Source organism: Electrona antarctica (assembly GCF_951216825.1).
Source record: "Electrona antarctica genome assembly, chromosome: 2".
Taxonomy (NCBI): domain Eukaryota; kingdom Metazoa; phylum Chordata; class Actinopteri; order Myctophiformes; family Myctophidae; genus Electrona; species Electrona antarctica.
Genome location: NC_136807.1, coordinates 30006115 through 30030832, shown reverse-complemented (window position 1 = coordinate 30030832; position 24718 = coordinate 30006115). Strand labels below are relative to the sequence as shown.

The window sequence follows — 24718 nt, the reverse complement described above, 5'->3', positions numbered from 1 at the left end:
TGAACTGTCCCTCGTTCCTGCCTGAGTCGTAACAAATATTTGAAATATTTGAAATGAACAGTATAAAACGTATACACATACGTGACATGACAGATCTGTCTCGGACCGGTTCACTTCACTCGTTTCAGTGGTTTGGTTTGTGTGCGCATTGCAGCAGTGTAGCTCTCGCTGCTCTCCGCTCGAGATGAATGAATGTCATGTGCTCACTAGTTTCGATTTATATATTTCGACTTTGTTGTGCGACGGCGGTTCCGCACACCCAAACAAAATATATAATTAATTGCGCTGAAAACCTTGAAGCATTCCGCCCGCCCCGTGGATGCGCCGGCCCATGCATCACTAGTAGGAACCCTGTATACCATTACCACATACATATCACTGTATTATAATCTTTACATCACCGTATCATAATGTTATACATTAAGCCATTGCACTTTCAGCTTCCCACAGACCTGAACGCACATGCAGTGAACGCACCAGAGAGGCAATTTGTGTAACTTTGTACCTGTTCATCAAAAAGTTGGCTGCACATTTACGCTGCGTCTAATTATGTTTGGGATCTTCCCATAAAGAGGTAGATGTCTTCATGTAAAATGGATGTTGGAGATGAGTGAGGAAGATTTACGGAAGTCGTAAAAGTGTGGCGGTGGAGAGATGAGTGCAGGTGGTAGTAGTATGAACCTGACAGGTGCTCATCAGACGGGGTAGCAGGTGGACAGGGGTTCGTTTGGGGGTTGATGTGAGGCAGGTGGGCAGGGTGGGGTACGGGGAGGGCAGAGTGAGGTATCATCTGTCAGATGCTGCACATTCAGGTCCACATGGGATTGGAGACACTCGCATATGATTACCCACGACACCGTGCCTGAGCTTGAGACATGCATTTTTCATCCTCAGGGTCATGGGTTTGAAAAATAAATGTTGTACCACCTCCCTGCTGCTTGCTAACATCACTAAACCTGCCAGCCTTAATCATCCATTCACCCCACGTACTCACACACACACCGATCCCCAAATGAGACAACCTTCAGCAGGTAGACCTTTGCTTGGGGAGGCAATAAGGAAAGGGAAGGAATAAAAACACTTTTCACACCGTAATGTATGTTAATTAGTTTTTGTTTTATTTTTTTCCATTACAAAAAGCAGGGGGTAAACAAGAAGTGTTTACCTTTCCAACTAAACAGAAAGCACTTCATTAAAAGTTAGTCTTGGCCACTGACTGCAGTCGCCCCACAGCGGTGTTGCTAATGGTGGGTATTCGTAAACAACAACACTGCAGCTGCCTTCCAAAAACCTTGTTCTAATGATCCAATTAGCCCTACCGTGTAATTGAAAGCCACCTGAATCTTAACCTTAAAAGTGAATTAAGCGGAAGACAAGACAGCTAGACTGGGATCTGCGTTCAGCACCCTGCTGACATGCTCCTAACCCACCTGAAGGTTTCTTAGAAAGGACAAAAAAAAAACCAAGACTAATATACTCTGGATCGTCTCTTAAATGACTAGGAAAATTTGCTCGGTCGATGGGTCATTATGTGCTTAATTTACTTCACATACGTTTCATTACATCTGCAATGAGCACTGTTTGGGAGACTAATTAAAGTGCAATGGTGAACGAGAGGCCTGGCTCTGGCAACAGACACAATAGTGTCTTGTACCTTTTTACTTTGTCACATTTCTATTTTTGAGGAGCGTTCAGTTTAAAGAGACAGGGAACCAAGGGCAGAAAGAGGAGAGCCATGTGAGGTGATACAAGATGGGGTCGGATTCTAACCTCGATCCTTGCACTCACTAGGTAGATAATGGACACCCCAGCTCTAATCCTCTTAACGTGTTACCAGGCTGCAGAGAGCCACATAAAGAACAGGGTCTATCCACCTTTCAATGGACACAATGGAGGGAAGGCGAGAGAAAGGTGTCCCAAATCTCAGCCGCACTGGGGGTAAAGGCGACAGAGGATGGAGAAGAAAACAACAACATGCGGGTGAAAAGGAAATAATGCCTTTTCAATTACTGCCAAATTTCAGGTGTCAGGTAAATCCTGCTGAGGATAACAGCTAACACATTCAGTTCAAATGACTGTGCTTCAACCAGTAACTGTGCGTTCCCCCTCGTTTCTCTTACTACCTTCGCACTTTTATCCCTCAACCCACTCTGCTGGACATGCTCCAGCCACTCATTTCACAGTCTGACAGTCAGTCAGGGCTCATCTCACCTCGGGAGTGCAGGAATATCACCATGATTCCCTTTCCTGTACTGTGCTACACCGCTAGGAACTCAACCACTACCTGCTGGGAAAATCCCTCCCCCTTCTATTACACCCTCCACATCGGCAACCATCCATCACTCCACAAACACACCCACCTATGGCAAAAATGCACCCGCATAAATAATTTAATTGTATGTATTTAATTGTTTGTATATGTATATTTGTCTATAAGCAGACCTGATCCGTAGCATATAAAAATGAGAATGAGATCAAATCCTTTTCGATTTTTCTGGCAATATGACTTAACACAATGACTTAGTGGCCCCCTTGCTGACTGAATTAAATCAGATGGATGTGGAAACGTCACCTGCATACACACACACACTGGTATTGCATGTTCATAAATCATAGGTACGATTGCCGCTGCCAGGGTTGCAGGTCGATGGACCCCGAAATGCAAAGGAAATGAGAAAGAAATATGAATAGATGGGTGAGGAACATGAGGCGTGAGGCGATCTATGTTCAGAGAGATCATATGGTGAGGGGCGAGGTAGCCTCGGTCTCTGCGAAGAGAAAAGCCTGGTCACAACCTAAGGCAGAGAGTGTATCGGCGGAAGTGTTGGGCCGGAGTGAGGTGGAGTGGAGTGAGACGCACATGGACGCACACACACACACACACACACGCACACACACACGCGCACACACAGACACGCACGCACGCACGCACGCACGCACGCACGCACGCACGCACGCACGCACGCACGCACGCACGCACTGGTGCACACACACACACACACACACACACACACACACACACACACACACACGTATTATGTGCATGAGAACAAAATATTATGCACACGCATGCATGCACATATAGTTGCTGTAGTACTTAACAGAGGAGGTAATTGGCTTCAGTGCGTTATACAGGGGGAGTGGAAAATGAGCTGAAATTTACTGTAGTCTGCAGAATCTGGAGTAGAAGTCAGTATTAAACTTGAGTAGAGGTCAGGGTGGGTGGGTTTGTGTGTGTGTGTGTGTGTGGGGGGGGGGGGGTGCTTGGTATGTGAGGCACATAGCATGAAAGGAAATGTATTTGTTGTGTTAGTAACTTCTCTATTGATATGTCCCTGTGCACACTCAGGTATTCAAAGATGAACGACCCTGCAGACTGGTTGGCCATCAACAGAACCAACGGTCAGATCGTTACCACGGCAACCCTGGACCGAGAGTCCATCTATGTCAAAAACAATATCTATGAAGCCACATTCCTGGCCACAGACAATGGTAAGAAGCCTCTTACAGTGTTCCATTTATCTGGAAAAAAAAGAAAAGCTAAGGAACTTTGTTCAGTCCTACAGGAGTGCTTCTTCTTATCCTTCTCATTTCCATACAACCTTTATCCTTTCATCTCTGTATGAAAGTGCAGTTCATTAATCAGTGCCAAAACCAAACTCCAGACTGAACTTTGTGTGTTTCTAGAACCATGGAGGACATGGAGTCTGGGCTCGCTGGCTCTGGTTCAGAGAGAAGTACAGCTGGCTTAGAGCTGGCAGCCATGAATCCATACTGATCCTTAGCTTAGCCGAGCACAAACTCAATCAGTTTCTTCTTTCTCAAGCAAGAAGCATCTGCTTTTTTCCCCTCCAAGAGCGTCTTATCACTGACGCACAGTGCACTGGTGTTTACCTCGAGTTGGGATGGGTGTGAATCACCACTGACAGTCAGATTGTGTGTGTGTGTGTGTGTGTGTGTGTGTGTGTGTGTGTGTGTGTGTGTGTGTGTTTGTGCGCCTGTGTGAGAGTGCTTATGCGTGCATGTGTGCATGTGTGCGTGTGACATCACAAATGTGTTTGCATATGTGCGTTTAGCTGTCATTTACAATTACCCCCCCTCTCTCCTTCTTTATCCCTTCTTTAATTCCGCCTGTTTTTCTCAATATGAAAGTGACGTGTCTGAGGAGCCTCCTGTGTGTTCGATTTAAGACCCCTTCCAATTTTCGGTGACTGCATTGTTTATTTCTCCCTTCAAATGTTTTCAAAACATTCATGAGAGCAATGTTTGGGTGTAAATGACATTCCGTGTTTGTTTACATGTCATGTTTGCTACGGCACAAAATCAAGCAGCGCAGCAGGTGGCCTGTTTTCCAGCCCGATTTGCCGCGTTCCGTGAATTTGTTTTGTCACATCGCTACTCAGTCTGGAAAGTCTCCTACTGTATCTCCAAGGTAGGCGGGACATGCCAAAACTGAGAAATCGAGCTTCTGATTGGTCTGTGGTGCAGATTGGGACAAAAACACCAGTTTGATGTCATATCAATGTGCAGCTACTGCTGTTGACCTGCAACGTCCCCTTATTATTTTTCATTAGCATTTTTGAGTGGTGCTAGCCACTCCTATACGCAGCTATGTGTGTCCCTATACGTGTCCCTGTGTCCGAGCACGAACAGCTGAAACACCTTGCTAATACCACTGGATGGCACTGTTGAGCAGCATCACACGTGCACGCACGCACGCACGCACGCACGCACGCACGCACGCACGCACGCACGCACGCACGCGCACACACACACACACACACACACACACACACACACACACACAGAGGCTAAGGAGGAGGGCTTGTACAGTACAGTACTACAGCACGAGTACAGTACAGCACCACTCACTTCAGACTGGTTTGATTTACTACTGAATCTGATATAGTGGACTACTGAGTCAAATAGAGTTTACTTTTTACTGTAGGTTTTACTCTTGAGTCTCGAACTGGTGCTAACTTTTTCAACAGTGAGAAAAGAATGTGGCGCTGGCTGATGATGAAAATACCCGAACCCTACTCTGATTCGTTGGAACAACATCAGCAACAACGTCGCTGCGTAACAGGTTACACTATGAAATACGAGTCAAACAGGAGGCTGTCCACAGGCCAGACTGATATACCGGAGTGACAAAACTAAATCACGGAACGCATGCAGAAAATCAGGCCGGAAACTAGCCTAGCGCAGCAGGTGCTCTGAGCTTTTGATTAGGTATTGAGCTCATCGGTCATTATCCAGAAATAACACAACAGTGATTGGCCAATCAGAATCAAGCATTCCACCAAGCTGTGTAATATACGACCATAACCAACCACCCACCAGGCAAACAAGGCATAATTAATTAACTGGTGTGTGTGTGTGTGTGTGTGTGTGTGTGTGTGTGTGCGTGCATGCGTGCGTGCGTGCGTGCGTGCGTGCGTGCGTGCGTGCGTGCGTGCGTGCGTGCGTGCGTGCGTGCGTGCGTGCGTGCCTGCCTGTAGAGGCTGAAAAAAAATTGGTGTATGTATTAGAATCTGCTGTTTCTCACTGCTCACTATAGACTTCATTCAATCGGAAATTGCAGCAGACTGTGTGGGTGTTGGAGTGTCAGCCACCATAATGTGAAGAAGGGATTGTAGTAAGACATGGTGGGGTGGTGATGTGACTGAGAGCAGGGACAGAGCAGAGATACATACAGGGTGGTGAGTGACTGAGAGCAGGGACAGAGCAGAGATACATACAGGGTGGTGATGTGACTGAGAGCAGGGACAGAGCAGAGATACATACAGGGTGGTGAGTGCAGAAGCAGCGAGTGCATAATCCGGTAACGGCATGAGATGTGGGACTACCGGGGGGAGAACTGGCAGCTGCCGGAGTAGGTGGATGGATTATGACAGCTCCGTTCCGCTGCTCTGTCGATCCGTTCTTTAGCCGCACTCCAGCCGCTGCGACTGCCGGTAAACTATGACACTCGACTGCCGCTCGCTTCCCCGGCAGTGCGTTTGGTCCGACATGCGTTGCGTCGTGCTTGCGGATATGGTTAGGGTAAGGGTTTGGGACTGATGCCGCCAAGAAATACTGCCGCCTGCCGCAGGTGTTCCGCGGCAGATGCCCCTGCCGGAAAATGCACTCACTCTCTCTCTGTGAGTGAGAGGAGGGACAGAGCAGAGATACATACAGGGTGTTGAGTGACTGAGAGGAGGGACAGAGCAGAGATACATACAGGGTGGTGAGTGACTGAGAGGAGGGACAGAGCAGAGATACAGTACATACAGGGTGGTGAGTGACTGAGAGCAGGGACAGAGCAGAGATACATACAGGGTGGTGAGTGACTGAGAGGAGGGACAGAGCAGAGATACATACAGGGTGGTGAGTGACTGAGAGGAGGGACAGAGCAGAGATACATACAGGGTGGTGAGTGACTGAGAGGAGGGACAGAGCAGAGATACATACAGGGTGGTGAGTGACTGAGAGGAGGGACAGAGCAGAGATACATACAGGGTGGTGAGTGACTGAGAGCAGGGACAGAGCAGAGATACATACAGGGTGGTGAGTGACTGAGAGGAGGGACAGAGCAGAGATACATACAGGGTGGTGAGTGACTGAGAGGAGGGACAGAGCAGAGATACATACAGGGTGTTGAGTGACAGAGCTACAGTAGGAGGGACAGAGCAGAGATACATACAGGGTGGTGAGTGACTGAGAGGAGGGACAGAGCAGAGATACATACAGGGTGGTGAGTGACTGAGAGGAGGGACAGAGCAGAGATACATACAGGGTGGTGAGTGACTGAGAGGAGGGACAGAGCAGAGATACATACAGGGTGGTGAGTGACAGAGCTACAGTAGGAGGGACAGAGCAGAGATATACAGGTGGACAGTCTGAGAAGGAGACATTATTATCATGTCCCTGCACCATCTGCCTTACACCTACAGCACACACACCTACTGTATGTTGTTGTTTTGTCTTCTAAGAACATAAGTACCTTTTCAAATTGCTCAGCATGCCACCAATAAGAGAAACTTAATACAAATCCTTTCCAGGAATTTACACAAACATAATTATTTATTTAGCTTGTTAAAGCCCACATAATTCTCCTATCAGCTGTAGCAAGCTGCTTCTGCATGTCCTCCATGGCTGGCTGAGATGAACAAACTGTAGAATACAGAGCTCCCTAAGAGAGGGTGTGCGTGCGTGCGTGCGTGCGTGCGTGCGTGCGTGCGTGCGTGAGGTGTTTTCCGGCATGCAACCTGGAGAACCAAGATCAATACCTGATCCAGTGATGTGGAATAACAGGATGATTGACAATAGCCACCCCCCGACCCCCACTCCCCCCCTCCCCCCCCCCCCCCCCCTCTCCCTCTCTCCCAAAAGAATCATGCTCTGTTGCCACGTTTATTTGGTGGATACGAATATGTCGGCTTTGCATAAATCTTTGTAAATTACAGTTCTTATCTCAGCCACACGGTGGGATCTTGGGGTAGTTCCCCTCTAGCATTGGCTTGGTGGGGCGTGGTGGGGAAATGATTCTTAATTTGGGGCAGCCAAGGGTTGCCAACCACTGACACGCTCAATAAACAGCTCTGCCGCTCACACTGCTCATGATTCTTTTTCCACAGCTGTCCTTTTTCCATTACACACACACACACACACACACACACACACACACACACACACACACACACACACACACACACACACACACACACACACACACACGCACGCGCGCGCACGCACGCACACACACAAACGCTGCCTGAACTGTTTTCTAGCTTGCTCTCTCAATGGTGGCTTTTATTATGTATTTATTATATCCCCGGAAAGCTGTTACTGATGTTGTTTTTCTGTCTAATCACTGTAACTATAGCTTTGAGATGTGTGTGCGTGTGCCTTCATGTTGTATGCGTGCATGCATGTGTGAGAATGTTCACTGGCATGGAAGAGTGAACTCTCCCAGAAAGTATCATGGAAGTGATAAAACAGATAGGCCTTTGTGCACAAACACATCCTGTAGGGCCATCTCATTGTATCCTATATTCAAATGGCCTAATAGTGCAGATGTCAGACACAACATAAGCCAAATGCACGTACACGGACATTAGATTTTCAACATGCACTGATGGCAGACACAACAGAAACCATGTGAAATGCACATGAATGGAGATTTTCGACTTGTCAGACATCAATAAATGAACATTTATGGAGATGCATTTTACATATGTGATGTATTCCCATGCTTTTTGTTCTTGCTTAATGTAAATCGCTCTGGATTAAGAGCGTCTTCTAAATGCCTAAATTGTAATGTAATGCACCTATACAGTATGGAGTCAAATGTGATCGGTCGGACCGGCAGTGCAAGATACTGGTCCTCTCATGTTGAAAAATCACCACCCAGACGCAGACTTGTTTTATTATGTTACAGTCATCATTACTGAACCTCTGTGCCTCTCTGGGTGTTTGGGTGTGCTGTGTATTGCTGACAGAGTGGGAAAAGGGTTTGATTTGGTCGCATAAGGGGAAGAGCAGAGGTGGAAAACAGAACTGTCTGAAGTATTTCTGTCAAAAACAGAAAGTCTCCTCTGGCCTCTCTCTTCCATCTCTCTCATTTGACAAATACAAACTCTCTGCTTCCATCTGGAGCAGAGCCTCATGTTCACCACAGGTTTGTATTGACTGCACGGCACTGTTTACGGTTTTCTCTGCCTTATTCTTCCTCTCCTCTCTGTTCCTGCTCTTTATCTCATCCCCCTGTCCAACCCCCCTGCCTTCCATTATTGTCCTTCTCCCTGTCTGCCTTCGCTTGGCCGTCTCATTCTCTCCGCTTCCTTCTCCATCAATCCCTTCCATTGTGTTTTGTGGACCTAATATTCTCCTCCTGCTCTCATTCATGCTTCCAGGCTCTCCTGCAGCCAGCGGGACGGGCACTCTGCAGATATACCTGATAGATATTAATGACAACCCCCCGGTGCTGGTACCCAAGGAGGCTCAGATCTGTGAGCGGGTGAACAGGAATGCCAACGGGGTCAATATCACGGCCGTCGACGCCGACATCGAGCCCAACGCTGGACCCTTCGTCTTCGAGCTGCCCAGCTTCCCCTCCAGCGCTCGGCGTAACTGGACCATAACCCGGATCAACGGTGAGGAGAGGTCGTAGGCAGAGGATACAGTATGGCTGTACTTAGGGATGGGTATCGTTGGGATTTTTGTGAATCCGGTACCGATTCCGGTTCTGCTTATCGATTCCGGTTCCTATAACGGTTCCCTAATTCGGTTCCAAATGGTATAAAAAAAAAAAAAACGTATTATAATGTTTATTTAAAATAATAGGTCAAAGTGGTATTCCTATTTATTGCCTTAGTCAATGTAAGACATGTCATGAATAGAGCGTCGCAGTCCCGCCCCCTCGAGAGACCCGGAAAATAAATCCCTGTTCATTTTCCTCATAGACTTTTCATGATTTGTAACGACAAGAGTTGGCTTTGTACGACGCTTATAAGGTCTTTAAATAAATATGTTTTGAAATGTCTATGGGAAAAATGCATTTGGAACTATTTCCTGGGCCTGGCGTCGTCATGAAAGGGGGCAGGACTGCGACGCTCCATAGAGTAACATATTATCCTTTATTCAACCGTACGTTGAGGATAAGAGTGACAACACATTTTGACAATAACAAAAGAAAGCCTATCTCAGACTGAGGAGCACTGCAATTCTGCAACACATAATTATTTGCTCTATATGTGCGTGTGTACAATTCAAACTGTAGAATTGGTTATTGTCACGGACAGAAGTGAGTCTTTCCTTTTCCATGTGATTCCTTCTTTCCTTTTCCAACTGCGTGTGTTGGGAGTGCAGACAGAGCCATTAATTAGCAACTCGGTAGCCTACAGCTGTGAGACTCTGCCTTTGATGTGCGAGCGGCCGTTCTCTGATCACTCAGCTGCGTGTTATTGTCTTACTGATTGACTGGCTGAAGAGTAAACGTTATCCCCCAAATGATCCCCCCACCCTGGGTCCCCTGTCAATGCTGCATAGAGAGAGAGAGAGAGAGAGAGAGAGAGAGACGCTCGCACACGCAGCTACTCTACTCCAGTGTTTCACCGGATTTTGCTGTTAAATAAATAAATAATTATCGCGTGACAGCGCACGTCTGTAGGAACCGATAGTTAGAACCGAAATTGAATTATTGTAATGGTTACAGAGTACCCATGCATGTTCGGTTCGGTACCTGCTTGGTCCCGAGGATCGGGACCCACCCCTAGCTGTACTAGTACCAGATACTCAGACCAGAACAAGTTATAGGATCTGTATTGAAGTGCTGCGATCCTTTGATAAGCATAGCTTGTGGAAGAAAGTAGAAGTGTGCTCCTGCATTGAAGAGGTGCAATTTTCAGGAACACGTTACACCGGCAAGGTCTAAGGGAGATGCCGCAAACGTGTAACTCCAATGCCATACTTTAGTATTAAAGACATAGTTCCGGCAGACATGCTGCCTTCAGCGATGACAACTGAATGTCTCTCCGTTCTTTTTCATCCTAGAAGATGGCTTTTTTGCCAAAAAGTGTACTTTCATGAAGCATCGCCTCTGAGTGAGGAGTGTTTATTTTTGTCTTACACCAAAGCATTTATTGTAGCTGTGACACAGTTTCCCCAGAATAATAACTGATATGCCAGTTGTTGATTTAATACCAGATGACCATTGTTTGAATGAATGTGTGTTATTTTCATCAGTAGCAACTCCTCTCTCTCTCTCTCGTCACAGGGGACTATGCCCGTTTGGGTTTGCGGTACCAAGTGTATTTGGAGCCGGGGATGTACGAGGTCCCTGTAATCGTGTCGGACTCGGGGAACCCTCCCCTGTCCAATAGGTCTATCATCAGGTTGAAGGTGTGCCCCTGCGATGAGAACGGAGACTGTACCACCCTGGGGGCTGTGGCTGCAGCCGGGCTGGGCACTGGAGCCATCATTTCTATACTTATCTGCATCATCATTCTTCTCAGTAAGTAAACACGCACACATGCACACGCACACCATAATTGGCGTGCGTTCCGGCATAATGTCAAAGTTGCCAGTGATTTTCTTTGATTGGCATCTCTCCCAAGCAGAGTGTGTTGGGAAGTCATAAAACATTCAGCAGGTTGCAACACATAAACAGTACAGTGGTTTGTATTATAAATTAATGCCTCGGTGGTTGAAATCCTCTCCTGCATAAAGCAAAGCAAAGCAAAGTTACTATATTTACCCAGGGTAACTGGACTAAGCATCAGATACTTGTTTACAGCCAGGCCCTGCTCATAGAACATTTCATGGTAGTGGTTCAATGCCTTGCTCAAGGGCACTTCAGCGGTGGTAATTTTAACGTGCCGGTCCGGGGATACGAACTGGTGACCTTCCGGTATCAAGACTGCTCCGCAAACCGTTCGGCCACCGCTGCCACTTGCATCTGTTGACATACAAGTGTGTTAGGGTAAATATCTGCTATATGTCTTGGAAACACATTATGCTGCTGGGTATTGATATTCCCATGTGTTGCAGTTTTCAAACAGATTTGGAATTCATGTACAACCGCACCTGCAGCTGTACTGCTTTCCAGCTGAATTTTAAACTTGATGTGTGTGTGTGTGTGTGTGTGCATGCATTGAGGGGTGGTAGCCCAGTATGATGGTGTTTTGTAGCCGTGTGGAGCACCTGGTTGAAGTTAAACATGATGGCTGTGTCCTACAGGTATGGTGCTTCTGTTCGTGGTGTGGATGAAGCGCAGAGAAAAGGAGAGGCAGACGAAGCAGCTTCTCATCGATCCTGAGGACGACGTCCGAGATAACATCCTGAAATACGACGAGGAGGGAGGAGGCGAGGAGGACCAGGTGAGCGCACTGACATGATGGAACACCTGGGTACACACTCCTCGTTAGGAACACCTGGGTACAAACTCCTCGTTAGGAACACCTGGGTACACACTCCTCTTTGGAACACCTGGGTACACACTCCTCGTTAGGAACACCTGGGTACACACTCCTCGTTAGGAACACCTGGGTAGACACTAACTAGGAGCACAAGTAGACCTTAAACCTTAGATTATATCTAAATAACATACTTAGCACCTGTGTGAACAAGTACACAACATGCCTAGCATCTATCTAAATTACATATCTACAGTAGCATCTGTCTCAATAAGCAACACTGATCAAGCTGTTTCCCTGTGACAGGACTATGACCTGAGCCAGCTTCAGCAGCCAGACTCTCTGGAACACATCATCAGTAAGCCTCCAGGTGTCCGCAGGGTGGACGAACGCCCCATCATCCCTGAGTCACAGTATCCCATCCGGCCTCTCATCCCTCACCCTGGAGACATAGGAGACTTCATCCATGAGGTGAGCTTCATAATGTGGCCACACGCTCATTCTAATTACCCTAACCTAAACCTCCAGCGACAGGTAAAATAAACCCTTGAATCAGGAAATGTCCTCACAAAGCTGTAAGAAACACGCATGTACCAATAAAATAAATAAATAAATATGACAATTAATTAGTTTCAGAGTCGTCAGTATTTCTCCATGCGCTCTTTTACGTATTTAATGTGATTACGATTTGTTGGATGCTGTTCAATCTGCAAGGCCAAGTATGCTGGTTGAGTTTTGTTCTTCATGACAACTGTTACAGTATCACAGCACAGTACACACACACACACACACACACACACACACACACACACACACACACACACACACACACACACACACACACACACACACACACACACACACAGTCACACAGTCACACACACAGTCTCACACACAGTCACACACACATGCACCTGCACGCACACACACAATCTTGATACACTCATGCAAGAAAACGCTGATTGACAGGCTCGTGACTGTTCATTCACACTCCAAGTGTTGGCAGCTGTTCAGCTTGATCCACCCACCTCTCTCTCTCTCTCCCTCTCTCTGACTCTCTCTGTCTCTCTTTGTCACAAACACCTGATGTTTCTCCAGCGGCCTGGTAAAAACTCATGCACAACAAACACATGGTGTTTTGGCCACCCACTACATCCCTGAGGGGGTGGAGGCAAGTGGATGAAATGTCTATTCATGGAACAGCATCGACATGGTTTCCTCTACAGTATCTTCAACTGTATCCTGTTTTTCGCTTTTTCTGTTTTCTGTTTTTTCCCCCTTCTTTTCTTTCTCAACAGCGACAGGGCTTTAAGGACAGCATTGTTGGTTGGTCTGTTTTCCATTCATCTGCCACTTTGCTCCCAAACATTATCTAGAAAGACTAGAAAATGCCAAATGTCTGTTTAGCAAATAAAGACTTTTAACAAGTCCTTGCTCGCCAGAGTGTGCTTGAAACTTTGCACATTGATGAATTGGCTGGATTGCCATGGGATCTTCTTTGCACCGTCATATTCACTGGTGGATAACCACTACTTTAGTGACACCATGGCCTTTCCTCTAGTGCCACTGCCAGCCTTAGGCCAAAATGTCCATTTACACACTGATTGATTGAATACGATTGGTAGCCCGACCTGAAACGTTATTTTCTGTTTACCAAAGAGCTGGAGATACAGGGAGACTCGTCCTCTTACTGTTACTCTATCACTTACCATACCTAGAACCTGCACAACTGGTGTAGTAATTTAAAATGTGCCTTCAATGCACCTTTCCTTTTAACTTCATTGCATTCTTGTTTCTCATAGCCTGGTGGATACTGATGGCTGTGTTCCTTTCTCTCTGTGCTGTTCAAGGGTCTACGAGCAGCGGACAACGACCCCACGGCCCCTCCCTACGACTCCCTGCTGGTGTTCGACTACGAGGGCGGCGGTTCCACCGCCGGCTCCGTCAGCTCCCTCAACTCCTCCAGCACAGGAGACCAAGACTATGACTACCTCAACGACTGGGGCCCCCGCTTCAAAAAGCTGGCGGACATGTATGGAGGAGGCGACGAAGATTAAACTCTGTGCATGTCACACATGTGCTCCAACACACACACATACGTACACGTGCAGACACAAACACACACACCTCTGCCCTGTCAGCTGGCCTGCCATGCTCTATCCCCCAACAAATCAGGGCTCGACGCTGTTCCTGAACACACATAATGAAACATTCACACACTGAAAAACTAACTGAATCAACCGACCAATCAAATGATCTGCCACAGTGGACCGTGCCGAGAGGCAGTTCTGGATGCCATTTCTTAGCCTTCTCTCCAGCTCTAAAACTGTCCCAGACTGAAAATGGAGCTTTGGATGGCAGGCTTTTGTTGCTTTGTTTTGTGCTTTTTTGTTTTTATGTTTTTATGTGAGACGCAGGTGTTAGCTGTTTGTCCGATGTAATGTTTATTGGAGTTTGAGCTTCTGTTTTCCACACTCCCCTTAAGATGTGAGCCATTTGCTGTTGATGAGGGTTCACAAGTCTTTCTTCACCAAAAGCCCTGTTCTTCTCGTTTGTGCAGATACAGTACGTGTACGTTAGGCTCCGCTGCTTGCTTTGTCTGACGAGAAGAAAAGACAGAAACAATTCTGAAATGTAAGTCCTTCCTGCGTGGAAGGCCTTAGCTCAGTCTTTCTTGAACTTGAATTACTTAGAACAGAAGCACTGTTGTTAAAGAAGTGCCTTCAGTGGTGCGTATCTTGCAGACTCCTGCTAACTCAGGATTGGTTGCCATTTTCTGGGCTTACCTGCCCACCATATCCCCTGACCCTTTAACTCGGACGTTCCCTTGTCATTTGTGTTTTCTGCAGAGCCGTGGTAGCCATGGCACATGTTAGTGCTGCTTTTGGAGGCATCACTGACATAATATGAGGGTGATCTGTTTAGACATACTGTACATAAGCCAACAATGGCTCATTGTAAGTTACAGACAAATCATTTCTTTTTGGAGTCTGGCACATCTGAGCTCCTAGATCATAGCCAACTTGAATGTGATCTAATCACAAGAATGGAACAACATTGGAGAAGAAGATATACTGTAGTATGTGTCCTTGTTAATAGTGGCTTTGATTGCACTTGTTACTTTTGAGCTCTTATCACTTTGGCACCTACTGTAACACTTGTGTTGCTGATATATGAGGGTTATTTAAGTTCAGATGGTGTTTTGCATGTTTATCCACACACCCAAAGGTTATCAACATGATACCAGTTGGGGGGATAAAAATAAACATTTAGATTACATCAAACACTTCTTCTAGGGTTACATACTGAATTACGTGAACCATATCGTTTAATCGTGTTTGCGTTCATGTGCAATTTTATTTTCTCTTTTCTTCTTTTCTTATTCAGTGTGTTATTATGACAAACTGTTGACGTACAATCTCTGTTGCCAGTCCCTGTCATAGTAAGGAAGAGAGCTGAGCCTCAGCCAGGGACCCAGTCCCTGTCATAGTAAGGAAGAGAGCTGAGCCTCAGCCAGGGACCCAGTCCCTGTCATAGTAAGGAAGAGAGCTGAGCCTCAGCCAGGGACCCAGTCCCTGTCATAGTAAGGAAGAGAGCTGAGCCTCAGCCAGGGACTTGGCAACACTCACAATCTGTCTCCTTTCAGACGGCTCTTCATTCATCTGAAAATGTTTGCCAGTACAGAGAAGTAGAGTGAGGAACACTCGCTGAAAGAACTACAAACTTCATGAAAAAGACTGTGAGATCTGCTCTTTGAAGATCTGCACAGAGCTATGGATAACATATGGCTTTGCTGATCAAAATGCTGAAAACACTGGCACTGGTGATTGAATTAAATCAATAATACCTGGCACACAAAGAGTTAAATGACAAAAAGGAATCACATTACCCAAGAGACTTCTTAATCATATTTCATTCTACTGGAATTCATATTTAAAAAAATATATATAGTCTTGCTGTTAAATTATTTAAATATGCAAAACGTTTAACAGGGGATATTAGGAGATTCCATTCCGATTGTTTATTTGCCCATTGAACTGCTTTTAAATGTTAGCTCTAGTGTTTCTAGAGAATGTGATTTCTACTGACAGCTCCTCAACGCTGGGTGCTAGGAGTGCCTCCGCTTGTGTGTTGGATAGGAAATGGTCAGGGTTGTGTGTTTAATCCCCCTTCCAGATCCTCTCTATTAATTAAGGGGTTGATGAATCCCCGGAAGTAATCTCCATGACAATGACGACTCCGAGTGAGCTGCCACAAAGTCCTTGATGAGAGGTGATGAGGAGGAATCCTCCATGAAACCGCTCTGCTTTCCCCTAACTGCCTTTCAGCTGCTCATCGCCTTGTACCAGATACCTAGTCACGCTCAGAAAGTCTGACAAGATGATGTCGAGTCGTCGACACACTCTACTAGAGCCGGGAAAGTAAATTCAGCAATTATTTTTTATCACGATTGGTATCAATATTGGTATTATATACAGTTATTTTGTCACATTATGGCTAGTGAAGACAACATGTTTTTATGCCAGTCAACACAAGTGAACAAATACAAATCCCAACGAATTGCAACATATTTAAGAATCGTGATCTTATCGAATAATTGCCTTGTAATAATTGTAATAATTCCTTGTTGATTCCCACCCCTGCCCGTCACATTGTCCTGAGGTGAAAGGCAAACAGAGGTAGACAAGGGTAGACAAGGGACAAGGTAGACAAGGGAAGGAGGATGCAGTCATAATTGCTGATTTTAACAGGACAGGACAGTCATTGATTCACAGATTAATGTCTGCAACTCGTGAGGCAGAAACTGACAGTGAGGTTTTGGTCTTTCAGTAGCCTACATCTCTGCACAGAGCAGTTGCAGACATGGCTATCCACTGGATAAGGTCTTATATTTTGTCACAAGTCTTACTTACTCTTTGTTCAACACAGTTTAGTAGAATCTCACATTCTGTTATTTAGGATTATTTTTTGTCAAATGATTGTTGTATAGGCTATGTTTGTTTTTTGTGTTTTTATATGATTTGTACGCTCTTTTCTCCCCACTCAGATTGTGTTGTCGTCAATCAATACTCAACAAGGTACAGTTCACCACTGAAAGCCATGTGCATTTATTAGGAACTACAAGATTTCTATATGAGCTTATGGCCATAATTGTGTGTGTGGGTGTATGCCGCTGTTCAAGGTTGGCTACACTATGGAGTAAAGAAATGTTGCTGCCCCATGTGAAACCAACATTTACTGTTTATCCCACCACATTCACCCTTCTAGGCCTTATTGTATGTGAGTGTTCTATGAGCCCCCTGCTGCCACAGATGCACTATTGATTCATAAATGCTTTATGTTCCCTAAATACTAAATACTTAGACATCAGACCTGACCTGGTCCAGCAGTAAAGCAGATTTGCACATTTGAGGCAAATTACCTTTCACGGCCCCTTTCACATATCGCTCTTGTTAATACTTGTCATTGGTTAAATATGTATATAACCCTCTGACAGAACATGCCATTTCTATTTTGGGCATGTCACAATAGACAAAAAAAATCACAGATTTGTCAAAGATTTTCAAGAATAGTGAAAGGAGCAGACCTATAAAGCTCAATGCATCGCATACTGTACCGTGAGCTTGTAGATCAGCTATTCTCACTACTTTTGCATGACACTATTATATAAAATAGGGCATTCATTGTGAAAAAACAAAAGATTATATGTGGAGATAAATGTTATCTGCCCCACAGCGACGATATACAGAATGACACAATGCCGTGATAGTGAATGTTATGATTGAATATCTGTGATAAGGAGCAGCAAGTCCATTGATGGACTCAATTCACCACTTAAACACTATTCTTAGTAAAACTGACGTTACAACTGTACTGGACCGTTTTTTTCTGTCTACACCAAATCTCTTCACCAAAACTAGCCGATCAGCTATTTCTGGTGAATGTCCCCCCCAGAATAGGCATATTGGGATTCAAGTGTTTAAACCTAACCCCAAATGCAACTGGGGATGCAAAAAAGTGAAGGAAAAGTGATTGATCAGTTCTTGCTCCGTGCAGTCGACTTGTAGTAGTGACATTTCTATGACAACCCATAGGGTGGCGCTAGCACGAGGCTGGATAATGAAGGTATAACTGCTGCATTTCATACCTTCCTTTCGGGTGAAAGAACGATCGTGTGGGACTTCACACTAGCCGGCTAATAAGCCAGACCTTCACACAGCCACTGGTTACTTCTGGTTCACGGCCTGGGACCAGTTGACCTTCACAATAAGGGCCAGCACTGAAAAGACTGTGGCAGTTAATTACCGTAATTAATACCTGCCGGAGAACGTGTTAACAATGGCTATCTTACAACTGTTTATAGGCGTTCCTGGCCCTTCCACCCAGTCAGCTTCCCCTTTTGCCTGGTTGAAAGACAGAGTTATTATATTCTTTGATCTCACCGCAATGCAATCGCTTAGCTCATGTAGCGAGCGTGCTTAAACACCCATTAAGATTGATTGACACTGGAACCAAGGTACACACTACAAGCGTTACTTCCATATTCTTCTTGTTCTCATTATCTCTGATTATACCGAATGAAAAAATTCAAATCAGCTAGGTTGGTTTGGTCAATAAATGATTGAATATTTAATAATATGAATAATATTATGAATATGAATATTCTTCATTTACAATGGAAGTCTTTGGGACTTCTCTCTATGGCTCTGGTGTTAGCCTGAACAGACAATTAGTCTCACTTCAGTGGAGATTCACATGAAGCGCTCAAGCAGCAATTAGAAAGGAGTTCTGCAATGGCCGAGACCACTACATTGTAAAATCCTGAGTGTTTATTTAATTGTGTGCGTGTGTAATGTATATGGATATTAAATTGGCACTGATGATTTTACTGTGTAAGAAAGGCAGCAGGGTCAAATTCGAGGTGCCCGCATATTGCTCAAGTTTGAGTGTACATAATGTAGTAATTGCTTGAAACTAAACTGATCAAGTTGGCAAAATGCAACTGTACAATTTGAGCTTTTATTTGCATGTGTCTTTTTTATAATGGACAGAAGAGTTCTATAACAGTAACCATACAATGTTTTAAAATGTGTTGCAGCTGCATGACCGAGGCTGCAGCCAGAATGAACTCTGGTGTACCATACTCACATAGATTCGAAAGAAGGAAAGGTAAAAAAGAAAATAGAATCATTGCACAGTTATCAAGACAAAACACTTTTTTGTAAAACTGTCAACAGCACAAATATTTTGTATTGTTCTTTGTACCATTTTGTAAGAAAAGTGAAGAAAATGTAAATAAAAAGGGGGGTCTGTTTAAGCGTGTTTCTAGTGCCACTGCTATTTCCAAATACGTTATCGTATATATTATGCAGCCTTGCAGATCAAACTTGTAATATAGAAGCTCAGCTGATGATTCTCCGTCAGCACCCTGTGTTATGAATAAAGTTTCCCCTCCTTCTGAGACCGCTGCCTCCTGGCTCCTCAATCTGTCACTGCTTTCTGTATGGGAAGTTTTGCTTCACAAGGAGTCTTTTGTGAATGTTGCCTGCATCTGATTGCTTCACCACTTGAGCCCTACAAGCTCAGAAGCTTGTAAAGATTGCCTATTTTGAATGCGTGCGTGCGTGCGTGCGTGCGTGCGTGCGTGCGTGCGTGTGTGCGCACGCGCATGTGATGTTGGGGGGGGGGGGGGGGGGGGGATTATACATTTGAAACATTTCTGATTCCAGGGTCTGATACCAGGGTTAGTGTGTGGTGACAATTTCAAATAATAAAACACCCGACAAGGCATCATGCTTTTGTTCATTGTTACATATACAGAGGGGTCCGTTACAAAACAATCTTAAACGCATGTATCAGGTTAGTTAAGACCATAAAGTAATGCCATGCTAAAGCATGTAGTTAAAAACTATACAAAAAAGTCATGCTATCAGGTTGACAAAAACCTCAGATGATACTGACATTATACTGACCTGATACTGACATTATACTGACCATGATGATACTGAAGAGATACTGACCTGATACCAACATAATACTGCCATGATACTTACCATTGTACTACTGACCATGATACTGACATGATCTGCATTTGAAACTGCAGGAGAGAACATAATTATTTTAGCTGCAGGGAGTTGAACTACATTTTTATTATGGCCCTGGCAGAGCAGCTAGGGGCCCCAAGCCGTGTATCGAGTAACACTCACCTTGATAAGAGTGAGTGTTCAAAACTGCATGATAACTGGATCACAAGAACGCAATGGCCAGATGCCAGTCTTGAGAGTGGGGGGGGGGGGGGGGGGGGGTGCTTGTTAGCAGGGAACAGAATGAAGAATGGATTTCTGACAACCTTGATAGAAATGCAGTCACCCTCCCGACCCGGAGTTATACGCCCACAGCCGTGCTCTGCATCAACAAGCACTTCTTGTACACTTTGTGGATAAATGACCATGGACATTTTGTTTGAGAAATATCATCTAACAGTCCATTGTGGGAATTATGTGAGAAAAGGATTTGCTTCTATGGACTGTGATGTTTAATGCACTCACCGAGACAGTGGTACAAATGCTCAGCACACTTAAGTCGGTTAATGTGTTATCTGTCTGCATAGCATTCTGGCCTCTCCAAGGCACGGTGAAGTCAGTTATAGTCGAATAAATACAAAGCGGAGGCCATTTATTTTAGCAATAACAAGTGGTGGGTGTGTCATATTTTTCCTCCATAAACACTTGATCTGCTACTTTAAGTGTGACAATTGGAGCGACCTCTGGCGAGAGGTAGCAGAGACATAATCACAGTTTCATGATTATCACGATATTACACGTACGTATTCACAAAAACTATGGATATATACAATCACACACACATGTGTAAATTAGAGATTGTATTATATTTTCGACACAAAATGTCTTTGTTGGCTTTTTTAGCAGTTGCTGCCTTTCAAAAACACAAATTATATTGTAGCCACATAATACATACAAAATATGAAATACAAATAATTAACTAAAAGTGCCATCCCGTGTGATTTCACTGTGAATTTATTACTGTTTATTTTCTGTTTAAAAATTGACAGTCACAGTCACAGACGGTTTGAGCACAAGAAACACGTAGAAGGGATCAATTAGTGCTGACCTGGCAGTCCAGAGTGAGATGAGATGATGACCTCCAGGTGTGCTTTAGCGCTGCAGGTCAATGAACCAGCAGCAGACTTCATCTCCTCCTGATCGATTGGCTGCCAGTCTGTCAATGTGCGGTCAGACAGCATCACCCAGGCCTGCTCCCAGAACACTGTCTGTCAGAGACGATCCGTGCTAACATGCATGCACACACATGCACATAAGCTCTTCTTGTTGCTCTTTATCTCTCTTTCTCTCACACACGCACGCCCGCCCGCCTGCACGCACGCACGCACGCACGCACAAACCTACAGTCCTCTCATATCTGACAGAAAAAAGGAGAAAAAAAAGAAAGAAAACAGAATCAATACAACCAGCTAGAACAGTCTGATCCAATATTCCCACCTACAATAAATGTTTTGCTAAAGTTTGGAGTTGCCCATGAGGTAAATCTACACAGCAAAACAACTAGTCTGACTCGATGAGTCCTTATGCTATCAGCACTGTGCACCGTGTAGCATTTTGACCCTTCATTGATTATACACGTCCAATTTGTATTGATCACAAAAAGCTGCTTTATTTCCCCCCTACTGCCAATAAAGACTATTTAACAGTTCATCAATGCAGAGTCAAAGGTCAACCTCACAATAATTCCAAAACTATCATAAAGGGAGTCCTACAAATTCTGCATGTTCAATATCTGTTACTGTTTTATCTGCTGCTATTTTTAATGATCAAAACACATTTGCCTTAATTTTCATCTGCCGACCCACACAACATAAAAATTGATTATCATGTTTCTGTCTATCTATCTAAAACAGAATAATCTATCTATCTAAAAAGAAGAATCTGTCTGTCTGTCTGTCTGTCTGTCTGTCTGTCTGTCTGTCTGTCTGTCTGTCTGCCTGCCTGCCTGCCTGCCTGACTGCCTGCCTGTCTGTCTAAAAAAGATCATCGAAAAAGACTACAACGTTATAGGCTACAGAGACCTATCTCCTGAGGCGACTGTGTTTTGAGGAGAGCATTCTGGTATTTTTTGTACTATTAGCTGATACTGATACCGAATACCAATACCAGAGAATAATATTTATAATAAAAAAGTACATCAACAACAACAGTCAAGGGTTTGATGTCTAACTCGACACATGCTATCCTAAGCATTGACCGTTCAGCTGCGTTGCATTCTTCACACGGAACATGCGACAAAAGTCTGCAGGTGTTTTCTTTTTATATATATATCGTAGTAGAGTTAATGTGCTTTTTGAGCCACTGACTGCACGTTGAGTGTGTGTGTCTCTGCGTGTGTGTGCTGTGTTATAGGCTACTGTGTGTGGAGAGCGGGAGAGAGAAGGGGCGACATACGGAGCAGAGCGGAGGTGTTTGGTTAGAGACAGATAGGCCTATCTCGTGTTGTGTTTATAGCAGACTCCTCACTCAAACGTGCACTTGCAGTTTGGGCAACTCGAAAGCAAACTCCACATGCCCAAACATTATTACCTGCCTGTCAACCCCTTACCCATGTGTCAGATCGGTGGTTAGACTGGCATATTCGCCGATGCCGATATGACCCGATATGACCAAATGAGGGCATATCAGCCAGTGTTCCGATACTGATATACTTATAGGCCTAGTATATGCTGCTATTTTAACTGCCTCATACCACTGCCATTTATTCTTCCCATGCACCCTGTACACATATTATCCTACTCTACTCATAGCAGGAATATCTGGAATAACTAAACTACTACGACAAGTATATTTCACTGTAATTCTGGAATATTTGAATATCTGACCTGTTGTCCTTGTTCCTTCTATCTCTATTCTTCCTCCATTTCCGGAAATCAACAAATGATGGGAGATTAACAAAATAACTCCGCCTACTTCTTTACACAAGTTGGAAGCAAAAACTTTAGGATTCAGTGTTTTCCTCACAAAACAACCATTTTGATTTGTTCATTCACTGAAGGGCGATTCAGAACTTGCTCAGCACTTCTGCAAAAGTATACTGAAGCTGAAACGTACTACTTCCTGCATGTCAAGGTTAATGTTCACCTTTTCTAAGCAAGGTTGAAAAACACTGCCAGAGTGGACCTTATTGGTTGTTTTCATGGCCTTCATATTCCAAGGTGTTCCAGACAGCAGGGAGCTCCAATAGGTAAACAGATGCTTCCAATGTACTGGGTCAGTGGTTCAAAACCATCTCACTCATCTAAACTAGACCATCTCTCATGCAAGAAGACCTACAGTATATCTTCCGACACCCCTTATCCCTAAACTTACACGCAAGCTGATCTATGAGCTCACTTAAAATGGCAAATCAGTTTAGGGATAAAGGGTAAGAGGTGACGCGTCCAAAAGTATATACTAGCGTACTATACACAGTATGCTATTTGCAGCCTACTATTTAGTAAGAAGTAGGGTTAGACTTTCGGAAATATTAAAAACGAATTTGGCATATACTAAATAGTATGTTAGTATGTGATTACGGGCGCAGGCCCTGATTCCTGACTTACATCGTTCCCCACATGCATGGGAAGGCACCATTCAGCTTGTCGGAGAAGTGGTTCGGATGTGACAGGAACTTTGATTGCAGTGACTTGATCTGTAAGAACTCATTCACCTGCACAATATCAATGTGAAAAATAGGAGTCAATTATTTGACAGCAAGATACATTCTTAACTACTACAACAAGATAATTAGAAAACAGAAAATACTTACATATATAATGTATATGTTTACATTACCTCAAAGAGGGCATTTTGATTTGAGAAACAAATGGGATTTTAACAAAGGCTTATACCCCATCAAGATTGACCTTTAACATATGTCTATGTACATGTCCGCTTTAGGGGGCTCTACAGACAAGCAATTAAGCCCAGTCATCCATCCCTCTATCCTTAAAGTTTCCCCATATTCTTCCACAGTGATTCTCATTTCCTCTCTGATGGCCCGAGGATATGTGGGACAGAAGGGGAGATGGAGGGAATGGCCCAGGCCAGATGGGATGGGCATCTAATGGTTCTCTTCAAGGACTGCCCCTGGATCCAGACCAGCCAGACTAGAGAAACAGAGATGGTGGGTGGACGTGTGTTCTGCAACCATAATGCATTTACAGTTGGAGGCCATCGATATTGTCCTTTTCTTTTTGCTGAGTTTTGCGTGATCTGCGCAAAAGGACAGTTAACCCATTTTGGGCGGGAACCCCTTTTGGTGTTTTAAACATTGTTATAATTTAGCTATTGAAAAATAGCAGATCTACAAGCTCATAGCGCGCCACCGAGTGGCGCGCTACGAGCTTGTAGGTCTGCTATTTTTGAAAAATCGTGAAAATATTTATTTCAGAAAACTGGAGGATTTAGAAGGATTTTTTAAAATGTTGAGGTCAGGCCTAAATGGGTCAAATGATAAGGGACAATATCGGTGGCACCCAACTGTACTCCAACTGATCTATAGGATCTAAAGACGCTGTCTGTTTAAATGGCCGTATTGCATTGCCTTTATTGTCGTACATCTGTGTTGATTTATTCCGTCTCTATGCAAATTGCCAATGCCCCCACAGTGAACCTGACAGGGTAATGCACTGCAGGAGAGAAGTGGGCTCTCAAGACAAATTATTGGGTTCAAAGATTCAAATGGTGGAAGCCAGGCACTGGTTCTCAAACAGTGAAGGAAGTTGGGGGGCATGTTTTCATAACAGCTGCGGT

General features: G+C 44.6%; 1 protein-coding gene and 1 pseudogene across 2 annotated transcripts in view; one reads left to right on the top strand and one right to left on the bottom strand.

Annotated features, from left to right (window-relative positions):
* Positions 1-14224, top strand: part of LOC306932827 (cadherin-4-like) — a gene marked incomplete at its 5' end in the record, with an annotated part of 93788 nt that extends 79564 nt beyond the window's left edge. The window contains 6 exons of the mRNA XM_079514766.1: positions 3350-3492; positions 8898-9137; positions 10760-10996; positions 11722-11861; positions 12204-12368; positions 13748-14224. Of these exons, the coding sequence (XP_079370892.1) occupies positions 3350-3492; positions 8898-9137; positions 10760-10996; positions 11722-11861; positions 12204-12368; positions 13748-13954 (1132 nt within the window). The 3' untranslated portion in view covers positions 13955-14224. The remainder of the gene's footprint in view (positions 1-3349; positions 3493-8897; positions 9138-10759; positions 10997-11721; positions 11862-12203; positions 12369-13747) is intronic.
* A 6794-nt stretch (positions 14225-21018) lies between these two features.
* LOC306932818 (cadherin-4-like) overlaps positions 21019-24718 on the bottom strand; it is a 48567-nt pseudogene continuing 44867 nt past the window's right edge. Inside the window, exon 9 of the transcript in view lies at positions 21019-21189. The product of the transcript in view is annotated as a cadherin-4-like (transcript). The remainder of the gene's footprint in view (positions 21190-24718) is intronic.